This window comes from Sminthopsis crassicaudata, chromosome 1, assembly GCF_048593235.1.
Source record: "Sminthopsis crassicaudata isolate SCR6 chromosome 1, ASM4859323v1, whole genome shotgun sequence".
In the NCBI taxonomy this organism is placed as follows: domain Eukaryota; kingdom Metazoa; phylum Chordata; class Mammalia; order Dasyuromorphia; family Dasyuridae; genus Sminthopsis; species Sminthopsis crassicaudata.
The window spans coordinates 450,014,184-450,039,042 of record NC_133617.1 but is presented as its reverse complement, the minus strand read 5'-3'; the positions used below and the strand labels follow the sequence as shown (position 1 = coordinate 450,039,042).

Genomic DNA, 24,859 nt, shown 5'->3' with positions numbered 1-24,859 from the left:
AGTAGGCTTCCTTGAAAGGTAGTGAGACCTGTTGGATTTAGGATTGGAGATTCTTGATTAGGTTCATATTCAGCTAAATTGGCTTCAAGGTTTCTTCAAACCTAAAGTTATAAATTATGAGGCAATATAACAGGATAAGCCTGCCAAGAAAATACATATAAAGTGAAAAATGGTGGGGAAAGGGGAGAGAGTAGGGGTGGAAAGCAGGAAAGCAGGACAGAGGTAGGGAAAGAAAACCATAGCTAAGGGATGAATGTAGTGAAGCAACCCATTATTTGTCTTCTGCTGCAAGTTCAGTTTTTTTTTTTAAATTTCAATTAAAAAATATTTTAATAGCTTTTTATTTTCAAAATATATGCAAAGATAATTTTCAAAAATCATCCTTGCAAAACTTCGTGTTCCAAATTTTTCTCCCTGACTTTCCCCACCCCCTCCTCTAGACAATTAATCCAATATATGTTGGAATTGGTTTGAATCACTTCACTGATGAAAAGAGCCAAATCTGTTAGAGTTGATCATCACATAACCTTGTTGTCATTGTGTACAATGTTCTTTTGGTTCTACTCACTTCATTTAGCATCAATTCGGGTTAAAATTTTCCAGGCTTTTCTGAAATCTCCTTGCTAATAATTTCTTATAGAATAATATTCCATAATATTCATATTGCATAATTTATTCAGCCACTCTCCAACTGATGGGAACCTACTTACTTTCCAGTTCCTTGGAACAAAAAGGGTTGCTACAAACATGTTTGCAAATGTGAATCCTTTTTTGTTTTTTATCTCTTTGGGATACAGCTCCAGTAGATTCACTGCAAGATCAAAGGTATGCACAGTTTGATAGCCCCTTGGGCATAGCTCCAAATTGCTCTCCAGAATAGTTGAATAAGTTCACACTTCACCACTGTCCCAGTTCCCACCAACATTTATCATTATCTTTTCCTGTCACCTTAGGCAATCTGAAAGGTGTGTAGTGGTACCTCAGAGTTATCTTAATTTGCATTTCTCTAATCAATAGTGATTTAGAGCACCTTTTCATGACTAGAAATGGTTTCATTTTCTTCATCTGAAAATTGTTCATATCCTTTGACCATTTATCAATTGGATTCTTACAGAATAATAATATTCCATAATATTCATAAACCATAAACCATTCAGACATTCTCCAACTGATAGGCATCCACTTGGTTTCCAGTTTCTTGCTGGAATTCCACTAACAATGTTCTAGTTTTCCCACATCCTCTCCAACATTCGTCATTATCTTTTCCTGTCATTTTAGCCATTCTGAGAGGTATGTTATCTCAAGGCATTATCTTAATTCGCATTTCTGATTTTGCACATTTTCATATGACTAGAAATTATTTTAATTTCTTAATCTGAAAATTGTCTGTTCATATTCTTTGTCCCTCTATCAGTTGGAGAATGGCTTAAATTTTTATAAATCTTAGTCAATTCTCTATATATTTTATAAATGAGGCCTTTATCAGAACCCTTGAATGTAAAAATGTTTTCCCAGTTGTCTACTTCCCTTCTAATCTTATCTGCATTGGTTTTGTTTGTTTGTACAAAAACATTTTAACTTAATATAATCAAAATGATCCATTTTGCATTTCATAATGTTCTTTAATTCTTCCATAAATTCCTTCCGTCTTCACAACTCTGAAATGTGGACTATTCCTTTTTCTCCTAATTTGCTTAGAGAATTACCCTTTATATCTAAATCATGAACCCATTTCAATATTATCTTGTGTTAGGTCTAATTACCATCTAATTTCTATGTATATTTTCCAATTTTCTCACCATTTTTCTTCTTATCCATTCACTATTGTGTCTTTTGAACCTAATCTTTTCCCCTGGTCAACTATTTTATTTCTTAGCCAGCACCAAATGGCTTTGATAACAGCTGCTTTGTAATATAGTTTTAGGTCTAGTACAACTAAGCCACCTTCATTTGCATTTTTTTTCATTTATTCTCTTGAAATTCTTCATCATTATTTTTTCTAGCTCAATAAAATAATTTCTTGGCAGTTTGATTTGTATGACACTGAATAAGTAGATTAATTTAGGTAGACTGTCATTTTATATTAGTACAACTTACCCATGAGCACTTGATATTCTCCCAAATGTTTAGACCTGACTTTATTTGTGTGGAAAGTGTTTTGTAATTGTGTTCATATAGTTCTTGACTTTATCTTCGCAAGTAGATTCTCAAGCATTTTATAGTATCCACAGTTATTTTAAAAGGAATTTGCCTGCTGGACTTTGTTGGTAATGTATAAAAATGCTGCTAAAGTTTGAATTGTTTCTAGTAGCTTTTTAGTTGATTCTCTAAGTATACTATTATATCATTTGCAAAGAGTGATAATTTGGTTTCTTCATTACCTACTCTAATTCCTTTCATCTCTTTTTCTTCTTCTTTTGTTAAAACTAACATTTCTAATACAATATTAAATAGTAATAGTAACCTTGTTTCACACCTGATCTTATTGGGAATGCTTCTAATTTATTCCCATTACATGTGATGCTTGCTGATAGTTTGAAAACTCCATTTATTACTGTATTCTCCAGTGTTCATAATAGGAATGAGTTTTGGATTTTGTCAGATAATTTTTTATGCAACTACTGAGAAAATCATATGATTTGGGTTTATTGATAGTGAATTGTGTTAATAGTTTTCCTAATATTAAACCAGCCCTGCATTCCTTGTATAAATCCTATTTGTGTGTTATCCTGGTGATAACTTGCTGTACTCTCTTTACTAATATTTTATTTAACATGTGTGCATCAATAATCATTAAGGAATTGGTCTATAATTTTCTTTCTCTTTTTTGACCCTGCCTGGTTTAGGCATCATGACTGTGTCATAAAAAGGAATTTGGTAGGACCTTCTTTCCCTATTTTTCCAAATAGTTTGCATAGTATTGAAATTAATTGTTTTTTAAATGTTTGGTAGAATTCATTTGCAAATCTACCTGATTCTTGAGATTTTTTTTTTTTTTAGGGAGTTTATTAATAGTTTGTTCAATTTCTTTTTCTAAAATAGGACTATTTAATTTTATTTCTTCCTCTGTTAATTGGGGCAATCTATACTTTTTAAGTATCCACCCATTTCATTTATATTATCAGATTTATAAGCATAGAATTGGGCAAAGTAGCTTCTACTTATTGCTTTGATTTTTTCTTCAATGATGGTAAACCTTTTCCATTTTTAATAATTTCGTCTTTTTTTCGAATCAAAGTTTTTAATCCCATCTACTACTATCCACTTCCATTTTATGGGAAAGTTCATCCCATCCCATTCCCAATTAAAATGACTAACTCTATATTTCTTACCATCCTAATTTTTCCCCAAATTCTATTTTTCTTTCCTTTCCACCTTTTTCTCTAAACAAGCTTCTGACTAGCACATCCCTCAATCAGTTCTCCTCTTTTACAGCCTCTACTTTCTCCTTCTACTTCTATTCTCCCTTCTTAATTTCCTTTCCCCTTTCTCCTCCTACTTCCCTATAGGAAGAGAAAAGTTTGATTTGAGCCAAATCTGGTGACATTAACGTTCAAGCCTTGCACATTTCCCTGTCTTCTTTCCCTCAACTGTAATAGGTCTTTTTTGCCTCTTCATTTTTTTAACCCCAATTTAATTCCCCTCCCTCCCCTTTCCTGTACAATAACTTTTCTATCCATATTCTTTTTTATATCATCACAATAAAATCAAATTATATATATATATATATATATATATATATATATATATATATATATATATATATATATATATATATATATGTATGTCCCATGTGGGGATGTAAACATTTTAACCTTTTAAAAAACATAAGGTTTTTTTTTTTCTTTTTTTTTTTTACATTTTTATGCTTCTTTTGAGTTTTTTGTATTTGACGATCAAATTTTCTGTTCAACTCTGGTCTTTTCATCAAAAATAATTGAAAATCCCCTGAATGTCCATCTTTTTTCTCTAAAAGATAATGCTTAGATCAGCTGGATAGCTGATTCTTGGCTTCAGTCCAAGCTTCTTTGCCTTGAGGACTGTCATATTCAATTCTTTAAAGTGGAAGCTGCTAGGTCCTAGATAATCTGACTTTTAAAAAATATGTTAATTGTTTCTTTCTGGCTGCTTGCAATATTTTCTCCTTAATCTGATAATTCTGGAATTTAGCTACAATATTCCTTGGTGTTTTCATTTTTGAGTTTTCTTTCAGGATTCAGAGGATTCTTTCTATCACCATTTTAGCCTATGTGTCTAGGATATCAGGGCAGTTTTCCTTGATGATTTCTTTTTTTTTTTTTTTTTTTTTTTTAATTTTTTTTTATTATATATATATATATATTTTATAATATTATCCCTTGTATTCATTTTTCCAAATTACCCCCCCTCCCTTATTCCCTCCCCCCGACGACAGGCAATACCATACATTTTACATGTGTTACAATATAGTCTAAGTACAATACATGTGTGTGAATATCATTTTCTTGTTGCACAATAAACATTAGAATCCGAAGGTACATGCAACCTGGGCAGACAGATATTAGTGCTAACAATTTACATTCCCCTCCCAGTGTTTCTTCTCTGGGTGTATCTACCTCTGTCCATCATTGATCAACTGGAAGTGAGTTGGATCTTCTTTATGTTGAAGATTTCCACTTCCATCAGAATACATCCTCATACAGTATCGTTGTTGAAGTATACAGTGATCTTCTGGTTCTGCTCATTTCACTCAGCATCAGTTGATTTAAGTCTCTCCAACCCTCTCTGTATTCCTCCTGCTGGTCATTTCTTACTGAGCAATAATATTCCATAACTTTCATATACCACAATTTACCCAACCATTCTCCAACTGATGGACATCCATTCATCTTCCAGTTTCTAGCTACAACAAAAAGAGCTGCCACAAACATTTTGGCACATATATGTCTCTTTCCGCTCTTTAGTATTTCTTTGGGATATAATCCCAGTAGTAGCGCTGCTGGGTCAAAGGGTATGCACAGTTTGATAACTTTTTGGGCATAATTCCAGATTGCTCTCCAGAATGGCTGGATTCTTTCACAACTCCACCAGCAATGTATTAGTGTCCCAATTTCCCCACATCCCCTCCAACATTTGTCATTATTTGTTCCTGTCATCTTAGCCAATCTGACAGGTGTGTAGTGGTATCTCAGAGTGGTCTTAATTTGCATTTCTCTGATCAATAGTGATTTGGAACACTCTTTCATGTGAGTGGATATAGTTTCAATTTCTTCCTCTGAGAATTGTCTGTTCATATCCTTTGACCATTTATCAATTGGAGAATGGTTTGGTTTCTTATAAATTATGGTCAGTTCTCTATATATTTTGGAAATGAGACCTTTGTCAGAACCTTTGTTTTTAAAAATATTTTCCCAATTTGTTACTTCCCTTCTAATCTTGTTTGCATTAGTATTATTTGTACAGAAACTTTTTAGTTTGGTGTAATCAAAATCTTCTATTTTGTGATCAATAATGATCTCTAGTTCTCCTCTGGTCATAAATTCCTTCCTCCTCCACAAGTCTGAGAGGTAGATTATCCTCTGTTCCTCTAATCTATTTATTATCTCCCTCTTTATGCCTAAATCATGGACCCATTTTGATCTTATCTTGGTATATGGTGTTAAGTGTGGATCCATATCTAATTTCTGCCATACTAATTTCCAGTTTTCCCAACAGTTTTTTCCGAATAATGAATTTTTATCCCTAATGTTGGAATCTTTGGGTTTGTCAAAGATTAGATTGCTATAGATGTACCCTTTTTTGTCCTTTGTATCTAATCTGTTCCACTGATCTACCGGTCTATTTCTTAGCCAATACCAAATGGTTTTGGTGACTGCTGCTATATAATATAGCTTTAGATCAGGTACACTTAGACCACCTTCCTCTGAGTTTTTTTTCATTAGTTCCCTTGCAATTCTTGACCTTTTATTCTTCCATATGAATTTTGTTGTTATTTTTTCTAGGTCATTAAAATAGTTTCTTGGGAGTCTGATTGGTATAGCACTAAATAAATAGATTAGTTTGGGGAGTATTGTCATCTTTATTATATTCGCTCGGCCTATCCAAGAGCACTGAATGTCTTTCCAATTATTTAAATCTGATTTTATTTTTGTGGCAAGTGTTTTGTAATTTTTCTCATATAATTCCTGACTTTTCTTTGGTAGATGGATTCCCAAATATTTTATACTATCAACATTTGTTTGGAATGGAATTTCTCTTTGTATCTCTTGCTGTTGCATTTTGTTAGTGATATATAAAAATGCCGAGGATTTATGTGGATTTATTTTGTATCCTGCCACTTTGCTGAAATTTTGAATTATTTCTAGTAGCTTTTTAGCAGAGTCTTTGGGGTTCTCTAAGTATACCATCATGTCATCTGCAAAAAGTGATAGTTTAATTTCCTCATTTCCTACTCTAATTCCTTGAATCTCTTTCTCGGCTCTTATTGCCGAGGCTAGCGTTTCTAGTACTATATTGAATAGTAATGGTGATAGTGGGCAACCTTGTTTCACTCCTGATCTTACTGGGAAAGGTTGCAGTTTATTTCTATTGCATATTATGCTTACTGACGGTCTTAAATATATACTCCTGATTATTCTAAGGAATAATCCATTTATTCCTATACTCTCAAGAGTTTTTAGTAGGAATGGATGTTGGATTTTGTCAAATGCTTTTTCTGCATCTATTGAGATGATCATATGGTTCTTATTAATTTGATTATTAATATGGTCAATTATATTAATAGTTTTCCTAATATTAAACCAGCCCTGCATTCCTGGAATAAATCCTACTTGATCATAGTGTATTATCTTGGAGATGATTTTCTGAAGTCTTTTTGCTAATATCTTATTTAAGATTTTAGCATCAATATTCATTAAGGAGATTGGTCTATAATTTTCTTTCTCAGTTTTCGATCTACCAGGTTTAGGTATCAGTACCATGTCTGTGTCATAAAAGGAATTTGGTAGGACTCCTTCATCCCCTATTTTTTCAAATAATTTATATAACATTGGGGCTAATTGTTCTTTAAATGTTTGGTAGAATTCACATGTGAATCCATCTGGCCCTGGGGATTTTTTCCTGGGGAGTTGATTAATAGCTTGTTCTATTTCTTTTTCTGAAATGGGACTATTTAAGCAATTTATCTCCTCCTCTGTTAATCTAGGGAGCCTATATTTTTGGAGGAAGTCATCCATTTCACTTAAGTTATCAAATTTATTGGCATAAAGTTGGGCAAAGTAACTCCTTATTATTTCTCTAATTTCCTCTTCATTGGTGGAAAGATCCCCCTTTTCATTTGTAAGACTATCAATTTGATTTTCCTCTTTCTTTTTTTTGATCAAATTTACCAAAGGTTTATCTATTTTATTGGCTTTTTCATAAAACCAACTCTTGGTTTTATTTATTAATTCAATAGTTTTTTTACTTTCAATTTTATTGATTTCTCCTTTTAATTTTTGTATTTCGAGTTTAATTTTTGGTTGGGGGTTTATAATTTGGTCTTTTTCTAGCCTTTTAAGTTGTAAGCCCAATTCGTTAATCTTCTCTTTCTCAATTTTCTTCAAATAAGCCTCTAAAGATATAAAATTTCCCCTTATTACCGCTTTAGCTGCATCCCAAAGATTTTGATATGATGTCTCATCATTATCATTATCTTGGGTGAAATTGTTAATTGTTTCTATAATTTGCTCTTTCACCCAGTCATTCTTTAAGATGAGATTATTCAGTTTCCAATTACTTTTTGGTCTATTTACCCCTAACTTTTTACTGAATGTAGCTTTTATTGCATTGTGATCTGAGAAGAAGGCATTTATTATTTCTGCCTTCCTACATTTAATTTTGAGATCTTTATGTCCTAGTATATGGTCAATTTTTGTATAGGATCCATGAACTGCTGAGAAGAAAGTATATTCCTTCCTATTGCCATTCAGTTTTCTCCAAAGGTCTATCATACCTAGTTTTTCTAATGTTCTATTTACTTTTTTAATTTCTTTCTTGTTTGTTTTGTGGTTTGATTTGTCTAAATCTGAGAGTGCAAGGTTGAGATCTCCCACTATTATAGTTTTACTGTCTATTTCTTCTTGCAGTTCTCTTAACTTTTCCTTTAGAAAGTTAGATGCTATACCACTTGGTGCATATATGTTTAGTATTGATATGGCTTCATTATTTATGCTACCTTTCAGCAGGATATAGTTTCCTTCCTTATCTTTTTTAAGGAGATCTACTTCTGCTTTTGCTTGATCTGAGATAAGGATAGCTACCCCTGCTTTTTTGGCTTTACCTGAAGCATAATAGGCTCTTTTCCAACCTTTTACCTTTACTCTGTATGTATCTCCCTGCTTTAAGTGTGTTTCCTGTAGGCAACATATTGTAGGGTTCTGCTTTTTGATCCAATCTACTATCCGTCTCCGTTTGATGGGATCGTTCATCCCATTTACATTTACAGTTAAAATTACTAATTCTGTATTTCCTGCCATCGTATTATCCCCAGATTATGCTTTTTTCCCTTGACCCCCCTGATCCCCCTCCCCGATATTTAATTTACAGACCCCCCTTGTGACGCGCAACCCTCCCTCTTTTTTTTTTTTTTTTTTAAATTTTTTTTTAGGATCCCTCCCCCCTCCCTCCAAGTCCCTTCACTTATTCCCCTTTTCCTTTTCCCTTTTCCTCTCCCCCCTTTTAATGAGGTGAGAGAAAATTCTCTGAAAAACAAATATGTTAATTATTTACTCTTTGAGCCTCTTCTGATGAGAGTAAGATTCACACAATGATTCTCCCCCTCACTAAGTTCCCTCAGATATGGTGTATTTTCTATGTCTCTTCCTGGGATGTAGTTTCCCTCTTTTTATCACTCCTTCCCCTTTTTCTGAACCGACCTCCTTCCCTTTACTACACCCCCCTTTTTTTCTTTTATATCAGTAAAATCAAATTATCCTTGAGTATTTTTTATATACCCACAACAGAGTTACAGTTCTCAAGGTTTCTGTGTACCTTTTTCTGTTTCTCTTCAGTCTTGTGGATGTAGATCAAATTTTTTGTTTAAGTCTGGTTTTTTTCTTAGAAACATATAGAATTCCTCTGTTTCATTGAATGACCATCTTCTTCCATGGAAAAAGATGCTAAACTTAGCTGGGTAGTTCATTCTCGGTTGCAGTCCTTGATCTTTTGCCTTTCGGAATATCAGGTTCCAGGCCCTTCTATCTTTTAATGTGGAGGCAGCCAGATCTTGGGTGACCCTTATTGTGGCACCTTGGTATTTAAATTGTTTTTTTCTAGCTGCTTGCAGGATTTTCTCCTTTGTGTGGTAATTCTGCAGCTTAGCCACAATATTCCGTGGTGTTCTTTTTTTAGGGTCTATTTCAGAAGGAGTTCGATGAATTCTTTCCACATCTACTTTCCCTTCTGTTTCTATTATCTCTGGACAGTTCTCTTTGATAATTTCCTGTAAAATAGAATCTAGGCTCTTTTTTTGGTCATAGTTTTCTGGAAGTCCAATAATCCGCAGATTATCTCTCCTAGATCTATTTTCCAGGTCTATAGATTTCCCCAGTAAGTATTTGACGTTGTTCTCCAGCTTCTCATTTTTTTTGTTTTGTTTGACTGATTCTTGGGTTCTCTGTGAATCATTCATTTCTATTTGTTCCATCCTGACTTTTAAGGAGTTATTTTCTTCTTTCACAGTTTTTAGTTCTTTTTGTAAATGCCCAATTTCGTTTTTAAATGAATTATTTTGCTCTATTGAATTTTTTTCCATTTCCCTAATTTTTTTTTTTTGAGAATTATTTTCTTTTTCCAATTCAGAAATTCTATTTTCTTGAGACTTTTTTATCTTTTCCAATTCAGAAATCCTACTTTCCTGTGTTTTTTTAACCTTTTCTAATTCATAAATTTTGTTTCCCTGCATCTCCTGTGAATTCTTTATTTTTTCCAACTCCAATTTCAGGACGTTGTTATTCTCTATCATAGCTTCCCTTTCCTTTCCCCATTTTTCTTCAATCTCCCTCAATTTTTTAAGAGTTTCACTTCCAGTTGATCAATGATGGACAGAGGTAGCTACACCCAGAGAAGAAACACTGGGAAGTGAATGTAAATTGTTAGCACTAATATCTGTCTGCCCAGGTTGCATGTACCTTCGGATTCTAATGTTTATTGTGCAACAAGAAAATGATATTCACACACATGTATTGTACCTAGACTATATTGTAACACATGTAAAATGTATGGGATTGCCTGTCATCGGGGGGAGGGAATAGAGGGAGGGGGGGTAATTTGGAAAAATGAATACAAGGGATTATATTATAAAAATATATATATATATATAAAATAAAAAAAAAATTTAAAAAAAAAAATTTTTAAGAGTTTCTTCTAGGAGAGAGTTATGTGATGGGGGGCAGGGATCGTTCTCCTTTAGGTTGTTATCTGCTGACTCTCTGCTGTTAACTTCCTCGGGGTTGGATACCCGCTCTTTCTCTGTGTTGAAGGAATCTATGGTTTTTCTGGCTTTTTTGTTCATATTTTAAAAATCTTTTGGGGTCTGTCCCTGGGGTAGGAAATTATTTATTTACTTCTTTACCAGCTTCCTCCCAGACCGGATGGATGCAGCAGCTCCTGCACCTGAGCTAAGATAGAGCTCTGGGAGAGAGTTCCCCACCCCCTCCCTGGAAGTGCCTCAGAGGTGATTAGCACTGCTGTGCTTCGAGGGCGTAGAATAGTAAAGACAGCACAAAGCTCAGCCTATGTGTCCCGGTGGGGCGTGGATGTCTGCAGCAGGTGACGTGAAAAGCCCCTGTGCTCAAACTGGAAGTGTCTGCCAGAAACCGCGGTCCCTAGTTCAAAGGTTCTGCTTCTCTGGGACTTCCTGGAGCTGAGTTCCACTCCCTCCAGCTAAACTAGGCAGTGTGTGTTGCCTTGGGCCGTATCCACCCACTTGTCAATCTCTTAACTATTCTCAGGAGGTAGCTGAGGCCACACCCCCTGGTGCCGAGATCTGCTGAGTCACCTCCAGGGTCCGGGGAAAATCTAATCTGAGTTTTAAAATATTTTGGCTTTCTCTTCTGAACTGCTAAATAATTAGCAGAGAAGAGCTAATGGCCTGTGCCAGATTCCTTTACCTCAGTGGCTTCTCTGATCCCAGAGCCCTTCCCAGCGCAATGGGCGCAGTGTGCCACTACCCCACCGTCTGTGCTGGTCTCTCTTCTTCCTCCCCTGGGAACTGACCTTTCCTGTTGAAACTCCAGATTCTCTTCAGCTGGTAAGTCCTGCTTCCAGTCCTTGTGGTATCTGTCAGTCCTGAGCTAATTCTGAGACTTAATTTATCTAATTGTTTGTGAGGGAGTGAGGACGTTCACAGAGACGTGTGTTTCTTCTCCGCCATCTTGGCTCCGCCCCCAGGAATTATTTTCTTAAGACATTTCCTATGTTTCCTTTTCCAAAATTATCATTGCCTTTCTCCATATTTTTCTTTATTTTTGCTGATGGATCACTTGCCCAGGATCACACAGCTTAGTCTGAGACCATACTTGACTTTAGGGCTGGTGCTCCCATATTTATTCTAACCCTCTTTTAAGACTTTTAAAATTCTTCCAAGAGAGCCTTTAGATTTAGAGATGAAATCATATCACCCTTTGAGGCTTCATCTGGAGATGTTTTACTTTTAATGACCTCAGGGTTTAAGGTTTGTTCTTCCCTGGCCCCAAAACAGCTCTCTATGGTAGAGTTATTTTTGCTCTTTTTTTCATTTTTAAAGGTTGAGATTTACTTTTAGGGAAACAGGGAAATTGTCCCATTTTTCTACAGGATGACAGAGAGGGGTTTTATCATGCCATAGGGTCAGTGCTGTTGGCTTCTTTTCCATGCTGTGTGTTAATCCCTTTGTTATGCTGGGGTTCAGGGATTCACCATTTGCCTTCTTTAACTGCACTGGAAGTCTCATAGCTAGTCTGCTGATTCACTGGCTTCTGGACCAGAACAGAGCAGCCACTGCTGATGTATTTTGGCTAAGAGCCTCGCACTAGACTCACCATGGAGGGTTCAACCTGAGTCTCCTTATGCTGCACCTGTGCTGAGCCGCATCCCACCCTGTACAGTTGAGATAGAACTTTCCTAAAATCTTTCTAAAATATCTTCTGCTGGAAATTTGTTACCCTTCAAAACCTGTTCAGAGATTGATGTCAAAGAGCTGTCTATTTTACATCTTGTCCCTCTGCAAATTTGGGTTTTTTTTTTTTTTTTGAAGACTTACCTTCATGCTGCGCAGGGTTTCTTTCCATTCCATAGACCCAATCTGTGGTATTGCAGTAAGAAGTAAACTAGTGGCCTTATTTGAATTTTCTTTCAGAGTCTTCATGACATTATCAACTGAAACCTAAATAAAATAGCAAGTGACATTAAAAGCCCTGATGCTTTGCATGTTGTAACTACCAATCCATCTAGAGATATCTTAAGCTATGTAAAATGATTTATTACTAATTATACTAAACATCTAATTTTCTAAAGGAAATAGTAGGCAATTTGAAAGAATGTTAGACTTGGAATCAGAGAATCTCTAAATTTAAATACTGGATCTTCTAACTCCCTCTGTAACTCTAGGCCTCAATTTTCCAAGGAGTTGGAATGAGACAAACACTAAGATTAATCTGAGAAGACATTCCTTTTACTCTGGGTAAAGAAATAAAAAAGGGAGTTAAGAGTTCCTGTCTTCCGACTCCTCTTCCAGAATGATCTGACAAACCATATAAATTAAAAACAAAACAAAACAATTTATCACTGGGGCAAGTGTAATTCTGGTTGACCTAATATAAGTACCCCTAAATGGTCAATCAAGATCACTGAATTGAGAAACTCTTGCTGTCTTCAAATGCCTGGGGTTTAGTTATTGCCAAAAACAAATTCTGGAGGGCTCTGACAGACCTGTATGATTTCAACAGTAGAAATTCTCTCTCAGTATTTCCCCCCTTATTATAAATATAAATAATTAAATGCTTCGTCAAGGAGGGAAAACTCAAGGAAAAGGATAGGGGATCTATAGATTTTTAAAATTTAGGTTATTCATGGTCAAATCCAAATGCAATTGGAGGTTAACATGTAACTAAATTTCTGCAAGTTGTACAGCCAGCTTTTCTGACAAGATATAGAAGCATTTTGCTAACAGATTTTCTTAGATAAGTATTTCTTAATTAAGTATTTCTTTTTCCTAGACATATAGGCATCATATGGGGTATCCTACTGTCTCCTTACAAGAATATTTTCTCGTTTGTATTATATATACCTGTGTTCAAACAAATCATTCATTTATGCACTCTACTCTAACATTCACCTTTCAGAAGTGATTTACTTTAGGAAGCTGCATTCTCCCCAAATTTGGTCCCTGTTTTTTTCATAGCCAAAGAGGAATGTGGTGGAAAAAAATATTACATGAAATAAGACCCGGAGTCAAGTCCCAAATGTGGCTGTTATTCAGTCATTTTTAGTTTTGTCCAACTCCCCATGACCCTACTTGGAGTTTTATTGAAAAAGATACTGGAATTTTTTGTCACTTACTACTCCAATTCATTTTGCAGATGAGGAACTGAAGCCAAAAAGGTTAAGTGGCTTTTCCAGAGTCACAGTCCAAGGCCAAATTTTAACCTGGGAAATTGAGTCTTTCTAACTCCACACCCTGTCCACCCAGAACCCTATGCATTGTGCTATCTACAATAAGTAGGTGTGTGACCATCTTAACCTCTCTAAGCCTCAATTTCCTCATCTGTAAAATGGGAGTAATAATACTACCTACTCTGCAGGGATGCTATAAGGAAAGTAGCTTGTAAATTGTAAAGTACTATGTGACTGGTTATTTCCTCCAAGGCAATCTGCACATGTGGGTCAGCAAAGAACAGATCTTCTGCCATCAGAAGGCTTTCGAAATAAAAGGAATTTTAGAGATCCTTTCACTGAACTCTAGCATGTCAATAGATAATGAAACTGAGATCCAAAAAGATAAAAGCAAACCAGCCCAGGGTTATAGAGTTAATTCTAAAGACTTGGTTTTTAAGGAAGTTAGGTGGCGCAATGGATAGAGCACCAGCCCTGAATTCAGGAGGACTCGAGTTCAAATCTGGTCTCAGACACTTAACACTGCCTATCTGCGTGACCCTGGGCACTTAACCCCAGCCTCAGAAAAAAAAAAAAAAAAAAAAAGACTTGGTTTTCTGATTTCTAGACCAATATTCTTTCCATTTTATCTTAAAATTATCTCGCTTCTAAAATTCTTTCCATTTTATCTTAAAATTCGCGCTTCCCAGTGAAGAACACTCAGATTTGAAATTTTCCATTCGATGACCAGTGAAAACTATGGGGTTAAGCTGATTCTTGAATTATTCAAACCATGAACAATATCTTCTTTAAAAGCTCCCCACCCCTTTTTTTTTAGGGAATAGGAGAAGACAAATGAATAAAAAGTTAATCCAAGCAAACTTCACACTGAACCAGAATTGTTCCTATTTATAATAAAGCCACATTTCCAAAATTGTTTGGAGATCTTAGAAATGTAGACAATTTTGCAAAATAACTGATCATTTAGAAATTAGTTTGTCCTTAACTCCTTGCCAAAAAGAGTATTTAAGATAAGTTTCCCCTAAAAACTGAAAAGAGGAAATTTTTCTACAATATAGTGCTTCTATAAATAACAAAAACTAGTCTCAACTCTATTTCTCAAAAGCAGATTTTGAAATATTGCAAAATCCTAGGGAGTGTGTAAACACAGAACTAGTTCTAAAGAGCTTACTTACTAAAGAACTTTCTCTGAATGGACTTATAGCTATTAAATATTTTCACCAAATAAGTGACTTCTATAAGGAAAGAGCTTCTACCCACCGCCTCTTCATGCTCTTTCCAGCAATCATAATCTGTTGCCATAGCAATGGCTGCATAGCAAATTCCAGCTTCTCTGGCAAGCACGACCTCTGGAACTGTTGTCATGTTGATAAGATCTCCTCCCCAAACACGGAACATTAAGCTTTCTGCCCGAGAACTAAAACGGGGTCCCTCCACGGTTACCATTGTTCCCTTTGAGTGACACTTGAGTCCAAGTTTCTTAGCAGTCTCTATGAGAACCTAAAACAAAGCAACCAACCAAAAAATCCCATAGCCATCAAAAATTATCTCTCAATTTCTTAAAGGTACATCTACAAGATAATGTTTCAGTAATGTAGGACAATGGCTTTAACTCTTTAGTACTCTTTTGATCTACAGGGGATGTAGGTCATGTGACCTTTTCAATCCATATATGCATCAAGTGTTATCAATGTTATTCTGTAATTTCTAATGTTTGAGAATTTGCTGTGAAATTTTTTGAAATTAAAATTTTAAAAAGATCCTTATATTTTAAAAATAATTAGAAACTATTGGCCTAGAAATTAAAAAATGAATAGGAGAGGGAAAGGAGTATATAAGAGAAGGTAAAAGTCATCTTGCCAACAACATGAGTTCCAATATGATACACATATAATTAAAATACCATGTTTTAACACCTCTCAGATTGGCTAAGATGACAGGAAAAATAATGATGCATGTTGGAGGGTTTGTGGGAAAACTGGGACACTAATACAGTGTTGGTGAAGTTGTGAACTGATGCAACCATTCTGGAGAGCAATCTGGAACTATGCTATCAAACAGTGTATAACCTTTAATTCGGCAGTGTCGTTATTGGGCCTATATCCCCAAGAGGGTCCATATGTGTAACAGTCCTTTTTGTAGTGTCAAAGAACTAGAAATATCAGAGAATGGCTGAATAAGTTATGGAATATTATGGTTCTTTAAGAAATGATCAGCAGGTTGATTTCAGAGAGGCCTGGAGAAACTTACACAAACTGATGCTAAGTGAAGTGAGTAGAACCAAGAGAACATTGTACACAGCAACAACAAAATTATGTAATAATCAGCTATGACAAATTTGGCTCTCTTCAACAGTGAGTGATTCAAACCAGTTCCAATGGTCTTGTGATGAAGAGATCACAACACAGTATTTTCACTTTTTTGTTGTTATTCACTTGTATTTTGTTTTCTTTCTTTCTTTTTTTTCCTTTCTGATCTGGTTTTTCTTTTACAACATGACAATTGTGAAAATATATAGATATTACAGAATTACATATGTTCACCACATATTCACATATTGGATTACTTGCCATGTAGAGGAGAGAGTGAGGGAAAGGAGGGAGAAAAAAATTGCAATACAAGGTTTTGCAAGGATTAATATTGAAAACATATATGCATGTGCTTTGAAAAATAAAGCTTTATATGTATTTTAAAAGTATTATGTTGTAGCAAAAGAGACAGTGATTTGGAATCAAGAACAAATTCAGGTTTAGCCACAGGGTAATTTATGTTGGGCAATTTGCTTAAAAGAACTAAATAACTTTCTAATTCAAAATCTAAAATCCTAAACTCCTAGTGGATACATGATTGTACTATACTACTTAGATTAAATAACCAGCTCCAAATTACATTTTCATCTGGTTCCAACCCCACTGAGGTACCATTTGTGGCTGGGAGTTTAAAACATCTGCTCTTAGAAATGAATGAATGGAAAAGGAGTAGGTATTCTCCTGATAATGTAACAAGTAAGAGGTTTAACAAACAGAAAGAGATATGGAGTGGCACATTTGAAACATTGCATCAAAACCTAGAAATACATACCCGATTCTTCAGAGTATTTATAGGCAGACAGAGGTCTGTATGGGACACAAAGACAGGAATGGGTTGCAGTTTGTACTCCTCAATGGAGAATACAGGTGGAGGAGACTATGGACTCAATAAAATATGTTTAAGTCACATTAAAAAATACTTCTACATCTCTACCCTTTTTTTTTTCTATCCTTTCTTTTAGAAAATAATTATTAATAGACGGAGGGGGTGAAGGTAAAGGGAGAAAATATCATTATTAGGAAGAATTTTAGCAAGAATTTTACCAATCTTACCCTGAACAAATGAAAAATCTAGTTGTAAAACACAGAATTGGATCCAGTTCAAGAAAACTTGGGTCTATGATAGCCATAAGGTCTAATGCATTTTCAATTCTGCTGTTTTCAAAAACTAAAATAAAAACCAAGTACTGAAATGGACACTGTCCCTAACCTGAGTATGCACTCCTGAGACTGAGATCATTATCTCAGTTTCAGCTGTCTGCAGTCAGAACTAGGTCCCTAAAGCAGGTGGTATTTTCCGTTTCCAATTGCAGGCACATACAGCCCCCAGATGTGGCATCTTAAGACCTTGACAACTTGACAAATATAAAACTTAAAGAAACATTGTCTCCTTGTTAAACCTTGCTGCCTGTTTGGGAATGGAATTTTTAGTGTGATAAATGTTTCAGAGCATTTTGTGTGTGTGTGGGGGGAGGATTTCCTTTAAATATGTGTCTGAAACTTCTCCAGGCTGACTCGCCAAGTTTGGTTCTGGGAGGCTCAGTCGCTGGCCAGCTAGCAATTAAATTTACATTATTTTGGCTATCCTTTATTTTCTCTTGCCTAGGTATTTCAGTTGGAGGCCCCTGTGAGATAGCTTGACAGTTAGTTCTTTTTCCTGAAGGGCAAAGGGGATGGCCACCGAGATGTTCTTCAGCCTCAGACCTCAATAACCTCCTTCAGAGGAGACTGGGAGAATGAGATCTAAAAATTGCCTCAATTGGCTTCAAGCTTTCTGGAAACCAGTTCAATTTTGGGTGAATACTCTGGGACAGTAGGTGGCTATGCTGGACACAGCATCAGTACCCCCATTGGACTCTATGGGATGACATCGGAGTGCCCTGGTTGGATTGTCTGTCTTTTGTGTTCTGGAATTGTTTGTCTACTTTCTCTTTCTGTTTAAGTATACTTGAATCTATCTGGTTCTGTGTGCCAGTGGCACAACTGTGGTTCTGAGTGCCTTTTGGCATTATCTGGTTATCTCTGGGCATTCTCTATGAAGGCAGAGAAATGCACCAAACAGGGGCTTGGAAACCTAAAAAGCTCCATTTGGATTCTGGGAGGGAAGACCCTAGAGCTGCAATAACTTCCCTCAGGGCTATTCTAAGGTTTTCAACTAGTCCTTAGTCTGTATATGTTAAATGTTTTGTTTAATTTATAATTGTGCAGCCTATGTGTGATTTGTGTTCTGTTTGTGACTTAAATCTGTGTTGATTTAAAGAGCTCTGTTAAGTTAATGATTAAGAAATTTAGCAATTTGCTTGTGATTTTAAACTTTTTAAACTGTAGTACTAATTTGTAAATAAAAGAACAGAAAATCTTGGCTATTTTAAACTGGCAGGGAAGTTTTTCCCTGAAAAGCAGGTTTTCAAAGCCTGCTAGAGAGGAGTAACAGCAATAAAAATCTTATCTGATTGAAGCCACCTTGGGAAAATAAGTTTATGCTAGTGGCCTTGGAAACACTTGGCCAGAAGGAAGAAAAACTTAAAAAAAAAAAAAACAAAAACCTGGTTTGCTTCAGTTTGTTACTTCTGAAACACTGGGTAATTTTTTAACATTATAAGCTATGGTTTGCTGGACATGTGAGTTTTATGGTTTTATGGAGTTATTTAACTATTCACTGTATTGTGAATCTTAAAACTTTTGAAGGGAAAAGGAAGGGAGGATGGTGATTTATGAAAGATTCATTTGTAATAGCAGTTGTAGGCTTGAAGGGTTTTAGGAGTAAAGAAGAGAAGAGGGAGAGGGAGAAATGGGAGAAGATATTTTGTCTTCAACTTCCCCTTCTCCCCCCCCACTGTTTCTGCTACTTTATCAATGGACCATCTAGTTAGGAGGATTATTAGAATTTGTTTAAGGTAGGTATCTGAGAGAAAGAGAAGCGTTAGGAAGAGAAAAAGCAAAGTTTTTAATGGAAGGATTTCTATGTGGGGAAACATGAGTAGGGAAGAGGAAGGAATCTTTTGTGCAGATTTAGCTCGCCTTCCTCTCCTTCTCCTAAGTGTGTTCCAGACTTTTTTTTTTTTTTTTTTTTTTTTTAAATCAAGTTGCAGCTGCCTGGTTCTGCCTGGTTCTGGGCTGAAAAGAGACAGGCCTACTTTAACTCGATTGACTGAATGTTTGTGTTTGTAAGATGGTTAAGGAATATGATCATAAATGTGATGTATAATTCGGTAGAGTTATTTCTAAAAGTTTAATTTATAGTTTAAAGAATCTTTTAGATTCTTTTGTGGTATTAGGATATTCTGTAAAAAATTTAATTGATTGTATTCTGAGGTTATATATAAAGGGCTTCTGAAAGTAAGTTTTTTTCTTTGTTCTTTTGAAAATGTTTCTGTTATGGTCAATATGAAATTTGGAATTTTTTTTCTATGTATTAGGTATTTTAAAGCAAAATGATTTGCATAATGTTCAACTTTTGAAACTCTACTTAGATATGAAAGATGAGTTGTGAACTTACTGGGACAAATTTCTTACTGTTATCAAAAAGGTCACGGTAAACACCTGTTTGGGATTTATCTGAAACTTTGGTTAATGGGATTTGTTATTGGAGCTAAAATTTCTTATTTATTGGAGGTTTTAAAGCTCCATTGGGACAATTATTGGAGTAAAACTGCATTAAGGCTACTTTAAGCTGTGTCCTGAAGGTGCTGAAGAATCAGTTTTTATATTATGTTATATGGCTATCTGCATTTTTTTCTTCTGTGCCAAAGCACAGTCAATAGAATTTGTTAATGCAATTCAACTGTTATATCTTCCTGTTTCCAATCGGGTTATATGTAATCATTATAAATCTTAGGCAAATCAGTATTTAGCCTAGGCATCTAGCATGGACACAGGGTATTTGTGTCCACGGATATTCAGTTTTTTAAAGGTTTCTAAATGATGAGAGGACAATTAACAGTGGTCTATAAAACCTGTTATATATATAAATACTGTTTTTATTGAGACTATAGCTGACAATCCTGTCCTGTGACACAAGCATGTTTCCTTACCTGGGAAGTTGCTGGCCAATCTATTTTGGCCTCCCCACATTTTGCAATAGTCCTTGTAGATCAGTCTTTCTATCTCAGACCATCTTATCAGACATGAAGCTTCATTCCCTGTCCCTGATAGACTGATATGAGGAATTGGAAAATGGTTGATGAATGATTGTTAAACCCTGACTGAGTCATTTATTACTGTGTAGTTAAGATTTGAGATGGAAATTGTTAAAATTGTGTAACTATTGCTGTTTATGTTTGAGAGATTTTTAGGAAGCCCTACTGTGATATGTATAGGAATTCACTCTTGTGATTTATATGTGGGATGGTTATTTGACAATTTTATTTGCTTTTTTGGATGATTCCATTTGCCTGAAAGAAAAAGGAGGGAGGAAGAGATAGGAAATTGGGGAAACTGGTGGATTTTTCTCAAAACTACCTGGAAGAATAGGAATCCCTAGTTTCCTGTTCACTTTGCCTTAGCCCCCTATCTCACTAGTTCAGATTGAATAAGATGTCCTTTAAGGAGTTCTTTTTTTCATTTTTACTCCTTGGGATGTGATCTACTGGAATGTGACTCTTGGTTATGCTTTAACTTTGAAACCCCTTATTCTGTTGGAATTGACCCGGCAGACTCAGTTTTTGGGACTATTTTTTTTTTTTTTCAGAAACAACCAGAAATCAGGCAATTCGGGATTTGTCAGTTTCCAGTCCTGTAACCTCAATTTCTTAATTAGTATTTCAGCATTTTCATTGCAATTTTGAGATAAGGCCTCTAAAATTTCAGAGTTTGCCTGCCTTGATGGTCTAACTGTGCATATTCTGCTCAGAAATCTGGATCTTCCTGTATCCTAGTAGGAGCTCTGTCTGTTCCTCTGGGGTGGAGCTACTCCAAGCCTCACCCTTATCCCCTGGATTGGGTTGCTCCTCTGAATGGGCAGCCCTGCTACTCCTTATATAAGCAGTTAAGTACACAAATGACTGCAGACCACTTAACACAGAGAACTGGCCATCTCAAACTAGATTCTCTGGCTGACATGGTGCTTCAACTGCAAAGGACTTGACATGCTGCAACAGGGAGCCTTTGTACTGTTGTTAACTCCAAGAATATCAGGGAGAGACTTGCCCTTGCCATATAAGTCCTTGCATTTTTCTAGTTCTATTTTGGCTTATTTGCCTCAAATAGGGTTGGTCAAAATTATAGTGCTGAGATCTTCCAGGTATCTAAAGGAAGGTAATTCAATGATTTGAAAATTTAGAAGAAAGAGTGTATAATGTTTTGCCACAGTTCCCTTTAATTGTTCTGCCTCAGTTTCCCTGAATTGTCCTGCCTCAGTTCCCCTGTTTGCAACCCCACCCCCTCCTGTTCATTTGCACTGATATAACTTAGGGCTAGTTACTCTAAGGTTATAAAGTGTAAATGTTCAAACTCAAGATAAGGAGTAGTTCAACAAAACAACCAACACTCCTTTGGACCTCAAGATCTTCCTGGCCCAGCTAATGGCCAGGGCTGGCGGCGCACTTTAGATGGATTCTTCCAAAAGCCTTGAGCTATCCTTTTATTTAAAAAATACACTCTCTAAGTGAGTTTACTTAGGGGGGATTCACTTATATGATTCACTTATATGATCTGCTTTCCTTTTTCTTGCCTGGAATGAAAACAATGTCCCTATGTCGCCAGCTCTACACTTCCTGGTGTATTTTATGTCATTGACCTAAAAATGACTCTGCTACATCTCCAGGGAGATATATGTGGAAAAGTGACGGGGAAAAGGGAACAAAAACTTAGTTAATAGGAGTTACCAATCAATTCTGAAAATCAGAGAGGTGACACAAATGTTTTTTTTTTCCCCTACCACATCACTTAAACCTGTTCATCACAAATCTGGATTGGGTTTTCAGATACTCTACTAACCTCTCTGGTTTTAGAACAAAATGGCTCAGCCATTGGAATGTGACACACTCCTCCAGAGCAGGCATTGCTTCCATCATAGAAGGTTTGAGGTCTTTTGGTTGTCCTATAAAAATAAAATGAAAAGCAAAACACAATCAAATATTCAGCAACTGAGGTATCAAAATTTTTGTATTACATAGCCCTTCTGTTTCTTCACTTCTGTCCTGCTTCCTTGTTTGTCTTCTCATTAGCAATTCATAAGTTAGAATCGGTAGTGCTTTTTAATGTGAAGTTTCTGATTTAGTGGAAACACTAAGTTTGGTGCCAATAGCTGTTAATGGATGTCATAATTTAAGTGGATTTTAGCTTATTATTCCCAAGTCTCAATGCTACAGCTAATAAAGAGGAAGCTAAAAAACTATATCCTGAGATTTTTTAAGGATATAGAAGGCTTTTTTAAAGGAACATCTTTTGATGTTCCTTGAAATAGCTGACTTCTAGAATCAAAAATATCAATTGTCTTCTAGTACTTTTCACCAGTAGTAATCAGAAGCAAGACATTTATGGTTTAGAGATCTAATGCCTGAATTCATGAGTAACCCAAGAAATAGAATTATCTGATCTTTCCTTTGGTTTATGAAGAATCAAAATCAGAGTTTAAATAGCTGCTGCTAAGCAAAATATTATTTAATTTTCTGTTCCTAAGGTGTGGGACTCACAATTCAGGTAGAACTGAAAAATGAAGTTGAAAAATACCTAATTGATTACACACACCCACACCCACACATAAATACCCCCAAAGGATTTTTCTTCTTTTGCAAAATATATTAATTCTTCTTTACAAGTCCTACAAACACATGTTGAAGGTTATATCCCTAGATACACCTATAGTTATAAAAATAAAATACTTTAAAAATCCCTGGCAGAAAAATTAGTCCATGATTTCTTCCCCTTACTCCTTCATCACTACTTCTACCTACCCCCACTTTTCCTTCTTTCCCCTCTTTCTTTCTTACCCTTTTTTTCATCATAACACAGGAAGAATGCCAGGGTCAGTAGTTCATTCCTCATCAACTTATCAAGCATGAATAAATTACTTTATCTCTATCTACCTACTTCAGAGAATTGTTAAACTAGATAGCCCCTTGTGACTTCTTCTAATTTTTAATTTCTGTGGTGCTGTGAATGATACAAGTGACTGCTAGGGTGACATCATCAGATTTTCACTTAAGAAAAATAAAGTTGATAGCTAACAGGAAGATGGACTTGAGGCATTGAGACAAATCAGCAAGCCACTGCCATCTGAATCCAGATACAAGGTGACAATTTCACCAGAATAGTTGTAGTATTAGAGGAAAGTAGAGCGGAATCATTTTCCAGAAGAAACGATTGAGATTCACAAACTTGCTTAGCATCTCAAAGCTAGTAATTATCAGAACAATAACTGAACTCTTGTTGTGTGACTTGTGACTAATAAGTGTTCTTAAAGGCACTCTCATTAGATATAATAAAAGGGGATGTGTAGTTTCTGGTTAATTGCTTCCCATAATGATCTTATCTGATCGTTAACAATCTTGCAAGTTAGGTAGTAAAGGTAGTAAAAAATCCCTCTTTTACAGATGAATCACAGAAAAGCAATTTTTTTTTTTTCAGTCATGATAACTAGCACACAATGGAAGATCTTATTTAGATTGTGAACTCTCCCATGGCAGGGACTAATTTGGTCTTTCTTTTTATCCTCAGAGCTTCCCACAGTGCCTAGCACAGAGTAAGGAGCTTAATATAATATTTGCTTGCTTGCTATGATCTGACAAAAATGGAGACAATCCTAGGAACAGAAATAGAATAGAAATGGAATAGAAATCCTAGTGGCTTTCCCCTCATTTTGGAAAAAAACACAAAATTGATTCGGCTATTTCATTTAATGCCAACCTAAAGCAGAAACTAGGCATTGACCTAATACCCTATACCCAGATAAGACCGAAATGTGTTCATGATTTAGACATAAAAGAATGACATAGAACAAATACTTTTTTGTCCCTAAGGTTCCCACGATTTACTATGCCTAGCATAGTAGTTCAAAATATATAGCAAGAGCAAGACTTCATTTAATTCATTACTACTTTCCTACTCAAAACTCCTCAGTTACTACCAATTTTCTCCAGGATAAAAACAAATTTCTCAGTTCAGCATTTAAAGTTTAATTTACCTTTCTAGGCTCATCTTCAAAGACTCAGCACTACAGCCCAAGTAGATATACAGTTTCCATCTTGGCATTTACCTAAGATTTCCATCATGCCTGGGATTCAATCCTTGATCCTGCCTCTCAGAATCACTGAACCTTACTCAGGGTTGATATCAACTCGGGGAACTAATATTTAATCTAGGAAACCTTCTAAGATCCTTCCAGTTTCTGATAATTTCTCTCTCCTCAAATTATTTTCTATTATGTTTGTAGTCATGTCCCAACTGCACCCCCCCCCCCCCATCCCTCAATCCCAGGACATGTTGTTTAGTTGTTTACTTTACTTTTTGTTTACTTTAGTTGTTTTACTTTGCCAAATAGGCAACCTATACCTTAGGTTATGTATGTCACTCATTTAATAAATGTTTCTTTAATGCAAGAGACTAAATGCAATGATGGATACATACTGAAAAACATACATAGACACACAATATACATATTTACACATGCACAGATTATAGAACACAAGTTAATGTCGGCTAAAAAAATTCTGAGAAGTTGTTTTTACTTAGGATGATCAAATGCTTCATGAAGGATGGGCTTTAAGCTGAACCTTAAGTGATGAACAGACAGGAATGGTGGGGTAGATAGTCTAGGCAGAAGGGGACATTAATTCATTAATATATGAATTCAGCAATGAAGACTGAATGGAGGTGGAGGAAAGATGAGATGGAAAGCTCTGACAATAGTCCAGAAATGAGGTAATAAGGGAAGAACTGAACCAGAGTGGTGAAGATGTGAGCTGGTCTAGCCAGTCTGGAAAACAATTTGAAATTAT

The 24,859-nt window shown here is 35.5% G+C and overlaps 1 protein-coding gene across 2 annotated transcripts in view; it reads right to left on the bottom strand.

Moving 5' to 3' along the window:
• Positions 1–24,859, bottom strand: part of MTAP (methylthioadenosine phosphorylase) — a 62,527-nt gene that overhangs the window by 3,766 nt on the left and 33,902 nt on the right. For both annotated transcript variants that reach the window (XM_074280738.1, XM_074280737.1), the window contains exons 5-7: positions 21,858–21,960; positions 14,872–15,111; positions 12,260–12,382 (exon numbers count right to left, since the gene is read on the bottom strand). In XM_074280738.1, the coding sequence (XP_074136839.1) occupies positions 12,260–12,382; positions 14,872–15,111; positions 21,858–21,960 (466 nt within the window). The remainder of the gene's footprint in view (positions 1–12,259; positions 12,383–14,871; positions 15,112–21,857; positions 21,961–24,859) is intronic.